This window comes from Carcharhinus amblyrhynchos, chromosome 14 (genome assembly GCF_965287045.1).
Source record: "Carcharhinus amblyrhynchos chromosome 14, sCarAmb.v2.hapA, whole genome shotgun sequence".
Lineage (NCBI taxonomy): Eukaryota > Metazoa > Chordata > Chondrichthyes > Carcharhiniformes > Carcharhinidae > Carcharhinus > Carcharhinus amblyrhynchos.
This window is the reverse complement of record NC_137337.1, coordinates 3,109,175-3,122,793: the sequence shown is the minus strand read 5'-3', so window position 1 is coordinate 3,122,793 and position 13,619 is coordinate 3,109,175. Positions and strand designations below refer to the sequence as shown.

Below are 13,619 nucleotides of genomic sequence, written 5' to 3'. Positions count from 1 at the left end.
TAGGCCAGAGTATCTCCTCTCTGTTAAATGGTGGGATATTTTATATCCACTGGCGTGGGATGATGGGCCTCAGATTAATGGCTCATTAAAAGAATGTCAATGCAGTGTCCCCCATTACTGCACTGCAGTATCAAGTCTCAACAATGGGGCTCAAGTCTCTGGAGCTAGATTTGAATCCCACAACCTTTTGATCAGATATGAGAGTGTGACTCACCAAACTGCAGCTCAGCAGAACCTAATGACTATTTCCAGCTTGTGATACGAACTTCCAGCCATTAATTCAAGTGCTGCCTCACCAGATTAGGAAAGAGCCAGTATAATGTTTCACTGTAAGTAGTACAGGTACAGCATTACACTGATTAATACTGCAACCAAAACCTCATTTACTGCTCAGTGGCTTTTAATGAATTTTTTTTTGCATTTTGTAATTGCTGAGTAAAAGGTCGAGTCACAGAGCAACATGGAGGGAGAGAAGGAGAGGGAAAGGTGGTGTTTGCTACGAGAACTAAGCTGTTTACTATAGAACTATAGGGGGCAATTATTATTGTTAATCATCAGGCCAAAAAATAGGCAAAGGTTAACTGCCACCTTTTCCAATCTCAATGGAAAACAAGTGTTTAATGGGACTCAGATGCAAAATAATGTGTTTTTTGCCTGGAGACAAAATTTAAAATTACTCTCCAATGTTGTGACTGGTGGCTGATGCATTTTTACTACACTTCACCGAAGCCTGCTCTCATTCCTGTTTGAAAAGACACAATCTGTACACGGACTGCTGGCTGCAGAGCCACAGTTTCAATCAGAGTGAAATTCACACATAGCCAACACTAATTCTTCACTGAAATGCTGAGGTGACAGCACAGGTTCTCTATACTGTGCATGTTCCTTTATAGCTATCTCCATTTAATAGCTATGTTTTGGCAAAACTGATGCAGCTGTTGTGTATAGAATGAGCAGCTAATGTAATCCGTTATTACAGGAATATAATTATATGAAAAGGGTTCTGTTAACACTTCAACATTGCAGCGAAAACTCAATGTTTGATATATGGAATGGTTTAATGTAGTTGATGTCACAATGCACTCCACACACAGCTGTGGTGTGAATAATGACTGCATATTCTCACAAAATTGTTCAAATCAAAATATACATTAAATCCATAATGTCCTTGCTCACCCTTCAGTCGAACAATGCTAAATCCCCTGAGTTCACATTTTTATTATTTTTCTTTAAAAAAAAGGAAGCGTAACACTGATCCTGTGGAACGAACAGAAAAGATCCCACAATGACTCAAACCAATGAATCCATTAACAACAATCAGCGATTTATACAGAGACCATCGAGTTTCATCCTGTGAACCAAAATTAACATTGAAACTCTCCTTCACAATAACTTCCAGACCACCATAACGACGCGTTTCCGAACATAATTCATCACTCACGCACAGTTTCAAATGGCAAATTAGACCCTGGGTTGGTTAGACAGCTATAATTTCTTCCAGTGCTCACCTTCCTCAAGAATTCTCTAACCTCTCCCCCCGTATTGGTTTGTTTAGAGGTTACTGGCCCCCGCCACAGAGAGACTGTCATGCCAATCCCAGCAAAATGGAGCAATTGGCATTGCGGGCGAGCTTTGCTCTGTGTACCCATAGCTGCAGCATTTTCAAGTTGGCATCCCAACGTGACAGTGCTGGTGCCTCCAGTTTCTGAAACCACCACTCCATGCTCAAATATTTAAGCACCTCTGCCCCACAGGATGTTAAATACAGAGAAATACAAAACTAAACTGTTCAAATAAACTGTAATAAATAGTAAATTCTGTACAAAAATAAACAAAAAAATGAAATCAAAAGGCCAAGGGTCATCATTTCATGTTCAAACAGACGCTGATCAAAGAGGACTCGTCAGTCACAGCTAGTTGAAGTGCTCCACCTCGTTGCCAACATTCTGTCCCGGCCACAGACACTCCCTCACTTTGGAGACTCTTTTCCTGTCTCAAGCTTGTCACGCAAGGGAGTGGGATTCTGCCAGCAAGCTGTCTGTCAGGAGAAGTCCAGGAATCTTTCCCACTTTCTGACAGGCTGCTCACAGCTCCTTCGGGAAAGTGCTGAGATTGCTTAGAATGCATCGTCCTCCTCCATCTCAAAGCCGTAATCTTGAACAGAAAAATGATGCACTTTAGCATCCAAAGGTAAAATTCTTTCTCACATTCTCCCCACTCTGCTTTTATCTTTATTCCTTTCTCTGACACACGGACACAGGCTGAAGTACAGTGCTGTTGTCACCAGCTGTCCTCTAAAACTCATTCAAGTGGCTATTTGTATCGTGTCTCTGATAGAACGAGGTTCCAAGGTGCTTTGTAGGTGAATGATATCAGAGCATTATTCTTGTCGAGGCTCAGGAACTGTCTTGTCTGTGCCTGATGCCCTGATGCAAACATCTGGTCTCCACACATGTGCCTGATGCCCACAGGCGTGCCTGACTGCAAGCAGCAGGAGGCTGGACATTACAAATTCCCAGCACCTGACCCTTTGAACTCAACCTCTCAGAACGGACAGAGAGCTCAGTGCTAACCTGGTTTGTGCCCCTTAGCCGCTGAATTATATGGCCCATATACAACAGCTCAACTTGTTCTTAAACCAGCAACAAACACTGTTTCCCCACGAAGTGTCATCTCTGTTATCTGATTGCACTGAGATCCAGGATAGGAAGCTGCTGATCCAATGTTACACAAGTGCACCGTTGAGGGGGGCAGTGTTAAACACAGCATCCATTTCTTACCTACTGTCTCCCTAAACCCACCACCACTCACCTTACCACTAAATCCCTTACCCTACTGCTCATTATATCCCTCAACACTAACCTCTCGCACCTACTCCTCAACCCCAGCCACTCTCCACCCCTCAACCCCAGCCTCCCCTCCTACCCCTTAATCCCACCTTATCCCCATACCCCTCAACCCCACTTTATCCCCATACCTCTCAACCCCACCTTATCCCCATACCCCTCACCCCAGCCTCTCCTCCTACCCCTAACCCCACCCTATCCCCATACCCCTCGCCCCAGCCTCTCCTCCTACCCCTAACCCCACCTTATCCCCATACCCCTCAACCCCAGCCTCTCCTCCTACCCCTTAACCCCACCTTATTTCCATACCCCTCAACCCCAGCCTCTCCTCCTACCCCTTAACCCCACCTTATTTCCATACCCCTCAACCCCAGCCTCTCCCCCACCTTATCCCCCTACCCCTCAACTCCTGCACTCAATTTACAATATTTGCTGAAGTTTTTCACTGATTATTTAATTCTGCAATTTAATTACCTTTAACTAAAAAAGCATTGTGTTATTCCCCTTTCTATTTCAACTCCTCTCCTTTGAACACTTTCCTAAGGAGAGGTTTTGTTTAACACTCACCATTTCCACCTATCAGCTGCAGTGCACTCAGGCAGTTCTCTTCTTCTTCTTCCACCTCTTCCTCCTCCTCCACCTCCTCCTCGTTATATACCACAGGCCCGCTCTCCACCAGCACCGCAGCAGGATGCACAGCCTGCACGTCACCAGATCCGGAATCAACAGCCTGAGGGATAGAACATTATAAACACAGTGACACTGTCACCGTGGTGACAAAGACACACAAACACACACACCAGAGACACTAACCACGGTGACACACACCAAAGACACATGGTCTCACACACACATACCATAGACACTGTCACTGTGGTGACACACATATACACCCCAGAGACACTGTCACCATGGTGACATACACACACCAGAGACACATAGTCACGCACACACACATAAACACACACACCACAGACACTGTAACCATGGTGGCACACACACACCAGAGACAGTGTAACCATGGTGAGACACACACAGACATGGTCTCTCACACACACACACACCAGAGACACTGTCACCATGGTGACACACACACTAAGATACTGTCACCATGGTGACAGACCAAGTCTAATCCTGTTACAATTCTTGAACTGTAGCCACAATCACCATCAGTTTGTTTCTCTGAAGCCTTTGGGTTCCCAAAGCTCCCTCTCTGTTGGGTGGATTTCCATCATCTCATCTCAACAACAACTTATTTATAAATATAACACTGCTAATGTGTCAATGTGCTTTACAGGTGCATGCATTATAAATCAAAGTACAGTATAGAGCCACGATGGGCGAGAATGAATCAGGTGATGAAAAGTTTGTATTTGTTGTTAGACAAACTGATTGAGATTGATCACTGGTCGGTCAACAACTTGATTATCGTACCAAATATTCGCTAGAACAGCAGACGGGGATCTGGATGGACCTTAGCTTCAGCAATCCCAATGTCTATTACTAGGTTGCTAGCTAGACTACCTCAGAAGACAACAAGTGTCAACCACACTTGGGCTAAATGCAAAATACTGTGGATGCTGGAATCCAAATCAAAAACAGAAAATGCTGGAAAATCTCAGCAGGTCTGACAGCGTCTGTGGAGCGAGAATAGAGCCAATGTTCGTAAAGCTAAGTGGGCTGAATGCCCCTTCCTGTGTCATCCTGTTTCTGTGACATATTAGATGCTTTAGATATCAGACAGAAAGTCAATTTTTACAAAATTAAAGGTGACTGAGGGCAAATGAAAATCCCAGGTGTGGAGTTGATTCCAGTGAAGGGGATATGGGAAAGTGAAAGTACACATGCTGCCTGGTCACTGATTGGTGATCAGGGCAAGAAACTCTGAGTGGGTCAATTGTGGCGTTGATTGGAAAAGCTCAGCGTCAAGACCAAAGCTAGCATTGACTGATCTCGCGGGCACAGTACCACACTGTGGCAGTACCACCCTGGGACACTACTACCCTGGGGTAGCACCACCCTGGGGGCAATACCATCCTGGGACAGCACCACCCTGAGGCAGTACCCCCTCTGGGGGCAGTACCCCCCGGAGGCAGTACATCCCACTACTGAGGACAAAAGGTTGCTGAGAGACAGCAGCAAATGAAAATACATCTCTCTCTCTGCGATACTTAGGATGTGGTGACAATTTAAGAGCGCTCGGTTTCCCTTTAATTCTTACTAATTATCACAGACACTATCAGTCTGTCACACCAGGAAAACGTGTGCTTATCTTCAGTAATGAGCAGCACTCGCTGCATAAAAAGCTATTCCCCAGGTACTTTGTCAGCCTGTGTCTGAATATTAGAATGTATTTTAATTCTGATTAAAATGAAGCAATGCAAATTAAACCATTAGGATTTTTTTAAACTAACGTATTAAAGGATTTACATACACAACAAAACAATCACAGTTTTCAGCCTCATTTATTTTTATGATGGAAAAGACCCTTGTCAGTAGATGAATATGGAGAGGGGGTAGGGGGAGAGATCCAAATTAGGAATAAATCCGAGACAAAAAGACTGGGGTCAAAATCCCTCCCTCCGCCTTGGGTCCCGTCTCTTCCGGGTGGCTATTACTGAGCTGGGGAAATTGGCTACGCTGCAACTGGAATTCTCTGCCCGTTGAAGTGGTGGAGGCTACCTCGCTAAATATTTTTAAGACGCGGGTTGATGGGTTTTTGATAAGCAAGGGGATTAAGGGTTATGGGGAGAGGGCGGGAATGTGGAACTGAGCCACGACAGATCAGCCATGATCTTATTGAATGGCGGGGCAGGCTCGAAGGGCTAGATGGCCTACTCCTGCTCCTATTTCTTATGTTCTTATAACAACACTCACACGCCAACCAGCATTATTACTAAGATTACAGCCTACGATCCAGCCTGCTTCTCTCACTGAACAGGGAAACAGCTCATCCCATATGACCCCATCTCCCTCACCTCACCTTACCCCACCCCACCACGCCCCATCGCACCCCTCCACACCTCACCCACCACACTGCACCCCATCGCAACCCACTCTATCCCACCCCAGCATCGCCTTCCCCTTTTTATCAGGGCTCACAGTAAGGAATGATTCCTCATCTTCGAGCAGTCCCACTGCAGTGAGGTCCCACTGCGATGAGTGCAACAAGGACTGGGACACAGCATCAACCCTAAATAAGCAGCATCCCCCCCCAACACTGAACTACAACACCAAACCGTAAACCCAATAATAAACTATAGCAAGAGCAACTTCACACTACAAACCTCAAACAGGCTAATCACAGCACAGAACCCCAATGGGGGCTGACACTGAACCCCAACGGGGACTGACACTGAACCCCAACGGGGACTGGCACTGAACGCCAACGGGGACTGGCACTGAACCCCAAGGACAATTTTGAACTAAGCCCCAATCTCACAATCAATAACATCAGGAGAGGAGGAAAAGTTGATTTAAACATAAGAACATAAGCACTAGGAGTTGGCCATCTGGCCCCTCGATAAGATCATGGCTGATCTTTTTATGGACTCAGCTCCACTTACCCACCCGCTCACCATAACCCTTAATTCCTTTACTATTCAAAAATGTATCTATCCTTGTCTTAAAAACATTCAATGAGGTAGCCTCAACTGCTTCACTAAGCAGGGAATTCCACAGATTCACAACCCTTTGGGTGAAGAAGTTCCTCCTAAAGTCCTAAGTCCTAAATCTGCTTCCCCATTATTTTGAGGCTATGCCCCCTAGTTCTAGTTTCACCCACCAGTGGAAACAACTTCCCTGCTTCTATCTTATCTATTCCCTTCATTATCTTATATGTTTCTATAAGATCCCCCCCACCATCATTCTTCTAAATTCCAATAAATATATTGGAAGTCTACTCAGTCTTTCCTCAGAAGCCAACCCTCTGAACTCTGGAATCAATCTAATGAATCTCCTCTGCACCCCCTCCAGTGCCAGTATATCATTTCTCAAGTAAGGGGTCTAAATTAAGTAATGCAGCAAAAGTTGAATAAGGGCAAGTTACCTGGTCGAGTGCTGGCTTTTTCGAAGGTACTGAAGAAATCAGCGGCCGAATCCTGGAATAAAAAGGAAGCGAATAAGTTTTCCAATTGAACTGCTCAGACCAAGACCAAAGACTGGATTGAATCATGCAGGAAAAGAACATTATTCAAACTAAACCAGGGCCAATGCCCAGAAATTCACACTAATGAATAAGCTTTAGACACACAACCAAAAGACCATTAATCAAAGTGTGGTGAGTGTTTTCAGTAATCTATTAGGCAGTATATTATGTTCTTATGTTCTTATATTAGGGATGTCTGAAATGGTGTGATTTTATAATGCGAGTGTCGCTTATTGAGAGATGGGCTGCCGTTTGAGAGTTTATGTAGGAATGGCCTTCATTGGAGCAATCTGCACACGTGGATAAGAATTTTCAGAACTGGGCACTGGGAATCAATGCCTGTCGTTGAGCCCATAGATAATGGGTGAGGGGACCATATGTGAGTCAGGTTACAGACAGCAGAGCTTGGCATGGCTTGGAGTTTATGGAGAATGTCAAATGGAAGGTAAAGCAGGCATGCAATGAGGGTCACCTAGACTCGAAACATTGGCTCTATTCTCTCACTACAGATGCTGTCAGACCTGCTGGGATTTTCCAGCATTTTCTGATTTTCTTTCAGATTCCAGCATCTGCAGTATTTTGCTTTTATGCAGTGGAATTGTTGGGTTTAAAGCCTGGATTTGTATTGTGTGGGGACAGTAAGCAGGGGTAAAAGTGCTGCGTAGATGTTACTACAGTAATACCAGATCAAATTACAGTGCATGCTGAAAATCTGAAATGAAAAAAGAAAGTGCTGAACAGGTCTTGCAGCATCGACAGGAGAGAAACTAGACAAATGGTTCTGTCTGTGGCCTTGCATTAGAACTGAATGTTTTTCACTGACATCCAGTGATAGTCACCATGTGGACTCGCACAAGAAGGCCAGCATTTGGTCCATCCCAGTGAGAAGGGAAAGGAGCACAACATTCATCTCTGCAGGACAAACTGAGGTGGAGATTGCATTTTCCTGAAGTGATTGGCAGTTCCTGTTCACACAGTATCAGAGAAACTACAAAGCAAAGGGACCTGAGGGACACTAGTTCCTAATTAACTCACTTAGGAAATGATCTGTGCTTAATGAGGGGAACTGCTCCTTGCTGCTGTCAGAGAGACAGGCACAGACTGGCACACTGGATAACACAGAGTGATAGATCGGAGAGGTCCAGGCCTCCTCAGGACTGCTGCTTCATTGTATAATTAATTTCCAAGGTTATCTGAAAGGCCTGTGGCAGTTTGTTTAATTGTGGAGCAGATTATCAGTCGTTTCGTTGTTTCCAGTTTAAAAAGCAAATTGATTTGTGTGTGTGGATACATTTCATTCTTCTCTCTTGCCCAAAGCCCCTCGATCACACAGGTCCAGTACCACAGAACAGCAGAGTGTTTACTCTGTATCTAGCCTCATGCTGTACCTGCCCTGGGAGTGTTTGATAGGGACAGTGTAGAGGGAGCTTTACTCTGTATCTGACCCCATGCTGTACCTGTCCTGGGAGTGTTTTATGGGGACAGTGTAGAGGGAGCTTTACTCTGTATCTAACCTTGTGCTGTACCTGTCCTGGAAGTGTTTGATGGGGGACAGTGTAGCGGGAGCTTTACTCTGTATCTGACCCCGTGCTGTACCTGTCCTGGGAGTGTTTGATGGGGGACAGTGTAGAGGGAGCTTTACTCTGTATCTAACCCCGTGCTGTACCTGTCCTGGGAGTGTTTGATGGGGATAGTGTAGAGGGAGCTTTACTCTGTATCTAACCCCGTGCTGTACCTGTCCTGGGAGTGTTTGATGGGGACAGTGTAGAGGGAGCTTTACTCTGTATCTAACCCAGTGTTGTACCTGTCCTGGGAGTGTTTGATGGGGGACAGTGTAGAGGGAGCTTTACTCCGAATCAAACCCAACTAGAAATCTAAGTTATGCCATGCTTCTCTGGTCGCCCGCAATGATGATATTAAGGTGTAATATAAATGCTTCTAGGAACTGAATCTTGTTTTCAGAGGTGCATCTGAAGCTGGCCATCACAGAATGCTTACATTTCTTGGTGAATATTTCTGAGGTGGTTTTATTGTCTTTTCCTCTGTGTTCAGCTTCCTTACCCGTGTACATATGAATAACATGAGAACAGTGACATTGCAGAGCATTGTAACGTACACAAAGTGAGACAGCATATCCCAGTGAAATCCCAAATCCCAAGTGAAGTTCGCCAGCTCTTCCATTCCACTCCCTATTCCCAAACCCTGAGAGGTGAACGGTAATGTTCAAATTGCCACATTCTCCATCCCTCTAAACAGCAGCTCCAGCCTTTGTCAGAGGCTGAGAATGTTCCAATAAGGCAAAAGGGTGACCATGCCCCGGGAAAACTCTGTTAGGGAAAGCTAAGAGCTGCTTTTTAACAGCTTATTTGGGGACTAACAGCAATGTAACTATCTGCATCCAAGATTCTCTAAAAGCACCAGATGGTCTTAGAGAATTTGCTTCAAGTTTGTGTGGAATCGGCAGTGGAGAATGCTTGGCAAAATGAGCTGTCACCTGTCCTTCCAATTGATTGATAAGCTGCAGTGAAAAGAACGACTTCTGAATCAGGAGGCTTGAAAAGCTGACAGGCGGCATGTATGGAGAAACATCAGCACAGAGCAAATAATGGGGAATGAACAAAGGAGTGCACAATTGGACACAGAAGCAGCACTTTCCACTGAGCTTCACCCCTGATACACACACTGGATGCAGGGCCACAGCTGGCTTGCTCTAGTGCATCGGTGCGACAAAGAGTAGCTCAAGCTGTAGAAGAGTCAGAGGAACAGAGATTACAGGACCAGCACTGTGCCAATATGGTGGGGGGCAGTGGTGGTGGTGGGAGGGAGATGACAAGGACCAGCACTGTGCCAATATGGTGGGCACAGTAAGAAGTCTGACAAGACCAGGTTTAAGTCCAAGCAATTTATTTGATAGTAAACTCATAAGCTTTCAGGGTTTGCCCCTTCGTCAGGTGACGAATCTGTAGGAAGGACCATTTTTCAGGTGAGATGTTAAACCAAATCTGTTCTCCAATCACGATACAGAAAGTAGCTGAGGTCAAAACATTGTCTGATCCCTACTGCCATCAGACTTTTGAATGGACTTACCTTGTATTAAGTTGATCTTTCTCTGAACCCTAACTGTGACTGTAACACTACATTCTGCACTCTATGATTCCTTCTCTATGAACAGCATGCTTTGTCAGTATAGCACGCAAGAAACAATACTTTTTTCACTGTATACTAATACATGTGACAATAATAAATCAAATCAAATAAAAAAAAGAAATTAGATATAGCTTTTGGGGCTAAAGGGACCAAGAGATGTGAGCAGGGGGCAGGATCAGGATATTGAATTTGATGATCAGCCATGATCAAAATGAATGATGGAGCAGGCTCGAAGGGCTGAATGGTCCACTCCTGCTTCTAGTTTCTACGTCAGATAGATGTAAAAGGTCCCAAACAGCAATTCTGAAGAGGAACAGACGTTATCCCTGAATCAACTTCACAGAAACAGATGATCTGGCAATTAGCACATCGCTTTTTATAGGAGCTTGCTTTGTGCAAATGCACTGCTGTGTTAAACATTACAAAACTAACTAACTTTCAAAGTACTTAACTGGCAATATATAAATATAAGGCTTTCTTTGCCTCCCTCTCCTACTTTAAGATGCTCATTAAAACCTATCTCTTTGGCCAAGAGTTTAGTCATTGGTCCCCATACATCTGCTCATGGCTTGGTATCAAATTCTCTGTTTGATGATGTCCCTATGAAAGATGGTCTATAAATGCAAGTTGTTGTTGTTGAAAGGGTGGCATATTGGCACAGTGGCTAGCACTGCTGCCTCACAACATCAGGGACCCAGGTTCAATTCCCAGCCTGGGGTCACTTTCTGTGTGGAGACTGAACATCCTCCCTGTGTCGGCGTGGGTTCCTCCGGGTGTTCTGGTTTCCTTCCACATACCAAAGATGTGCGGGCTAGGTTGATTGGCCATGCTAAATTGACCGTAATGTCAGGAGGATTAGTGGGGTAAATGCATGGGGTTATGGGAATAGGGCCTAAATGGAACTGTGGTCGGTACAGATTCGATGGGCCAAAAGGCCTCCTTCTTCACCATAGGAATTCTATAATTCTAACCTACAAGTCTAAGCAGCATCTAATTGGAAATCTCTTAGGAAATTAGTTATTCAGAGAAATGTGGCACCTGTTTTAAAAGAAACCCACCACCCTGATTGAATGATTGCAGTTGTTTCAAGTACATTGCTGGCTTCCCACTGTGCAATAGCTGGAACAGACATCAAGCTGAGACACAGTGCTGTGTGCCTGATGTAAACCCATTCCCATTATCATGCTCTCTTTCTATCCTGATGGCTGAGAGCCTTGCCAGGGTACAGTTCACCTGGCATCACCTGTCCTCTGGTAACTTGGGCCATTTTGTGGAGCTGCCAGCACTGGACTGGGGTAAACTCAGTAAGAAGTCTCACAACATTGGGTTAAAGTCCAACAGGTTTATTTGGTAACAAACGCCACTAGCCTTCGGAGCGTTGCTCCTTCATCAGGTGAATGGGACTTTGGGCCATTTGCCATTCTGTGCTAATTCACCTGGACAGTTCTGATAACAACTACCACCAATGGCATATAGAGACTCTCTATAATAGTAGTAAAATAAAGTCCCAGTGTACTTCACAGAGCACAAGGGAAAGAAATGGATGATGAACTGAAGAAGATTTTAACAGGGCCGACCAAAACATGGCGAAAGAAGTGGGTTGTAAAGGAGGGCCACGCAGGAGGCAAGGAGGACTGAGGGATTTGAGAAACATCCTCAACTGGCAGGACATAGAGGAGGGGAGGACATGAAGAGGTTGTTTGAAGGGAATCGGCACAGTACTAAGATTGGGAAAGGGAGGTGAGGGAATAGAGACATTTAAATCTAAGGATGAGAATTTTAAATTTGAAGCAATTGTTGAACTATCTGAGGCAATGCATTTCTTTTAATTACATTCTCAGCCAACATTCCCCTCCAACTTGATTTTCAAGTTTGCTGACGACACCGCCGTAGTGGGTCGGATTTCAAACAATGACAAGACAGAGTATAGGAAAGAGATAGAGAATCTGATGCGGCAACAATAATCTCTCCCTCAATGTCAACAAAAGAGATAGTCGTCAACTTCAGGAAGTGTAGTGGAGAACATGCACCTGTCCACATCAATGGAGATGAAGTAGAAATGATCAAAAGCTTCAAGTTTTTAGGTGTCCAGATCACCAACAATCTGTCCTGGTCCCCCCATACTGAGAATATAGTTAAGAAAGCCCACCAATACCTCTACTTTCTCAGAAGACTAAGCTATGACTCTCACCAACTTTTACAGATGCATCATAGAAGGCATTCTTTCTGGTTGTATCATGGCTTGGTATGGGCTCCTGCTCTGCCCAAGACCACAAGGAACTACAAAGGGTTGTGAATGAAGCCCAGTCCATCACACAGACCAGCCTCCCATCCATTGACTCTGTCTACACTTCCCATTGCCTTGGAAAAACAGCCAGCATAATTAAGGGCATTTTCTCTTCCACCTTCACCAGGAAAAACAGAAGTTTGAGGTCACGTACCAACTGACTCAAGAACAGCTTCTTTCCAGCTGCCATCAGACTTTTGAATGGACCTACCTTGCATTTTCTCTATACCCTAGTTATGACTGTAACACTAAGAACATAAGAACATAAGAAATAGGAGCAGGAGTAGGCCATCTAGCCCTTCGAGCCTGCCCCACCATTCAATAAGATCATGGCTGATCTGTCGTGGCTCAGTTCCACTTTCCCGCCCTCTCCCCATAACCCTTAATCCCCTCTCTTATCAAGAACCCATCAACCCGCTTCTTAAAAATATTTAGCGAGGCAGCCTCCACCACTTCAACGGGCAGAGAATTCCAGAGATTCACCACCCTTTGAGTGAAGAAGTTCCTCCTCAACTCCGTTCTAAACCGCCTCCCCCTTATCTTGAGGCTGTGCCCCCTAGTCCTACTGTCTTTTTTGAGCGGGAAGAGTCTCTCCACCTCTATCCTATCCATCCCATTCATCATCTTATACGTCTCAATGAGATCTCCCCTCATTCTTCTAAACTCTAACGAGTATTCTGCACTCTCTCATTTCCTTCTCTATGAATGGTATGCTGTCTCTATATTACGCAAGAAACTTTCACGATATCCCAAAACATGTGACAACAATAAATCACATCAAATCAAATCAACATTTATAAAAGCCCAATCCCTACAGCAGTCACAGGAAGATAATGAAAGGACTCTGCTGGTTTCCTCCCCTCCCCTAGCATTATTGGGATCAGCTTACAACACAGCTTTGAGTTTACATGTTCCCACCACTCAGCTAATCTGTTGGAATATCCACTGACAGAGCTCCAAGTTAACTCACCTAGAGAACAGGGATCCTGCTAAGTGGCTCAGAAGCACTGCCAGATTTTCCAGTCAGTCTGTGGCTCTTCTGGTGTAATCCTGGAGGGATGAGAGGGAGGGGACCCAGATTCACTGGAGTCTAGCTGCATACAGGAATTCCCACTCAGTCACTGATGGTAGCACCTCCTCACGCACCCTCTATTCCAGCAGAACATTGATGTACCACATCTGGGGTGGGGCG

At 44.9% G+C, this 13,619-nt stretch overlaps 1 protein-coding gene across 1 annotated transcript in view; it reads right to left on the bottom strand.

Annotated features, from left to right (window-relative positions):
- Nucleotides 1–444: 444 nt before the first annotated feature.
- The window catches only part of brf1b (BRF1 general transcription factor IIIB subunit b), a 350,927-nt gene continuing 337,752 nt past the window's right edge, over nt 445–13,619 (bottom strand). Inside the window, exons 16-18 of the mRNA XM_080202172.1 lie at nt 6,895–6,946; nt 3,414–3,576; nt 445–2,154 (exon numbers count right to left, since the gene is read on the bottom strand). Coding sequence (XP_080058298.1) covers nt 2,117–2,154; nt 3,414–3,576; nt 6,895–6,946 — 253 coding nt within the window. The 3' untranslated portion in view covers nt 445–2,116. The remainder of the gene's footprint in view (nt 2,155–3,413; nt 3,577–6,894; nt 6,947–13,619) is intronic.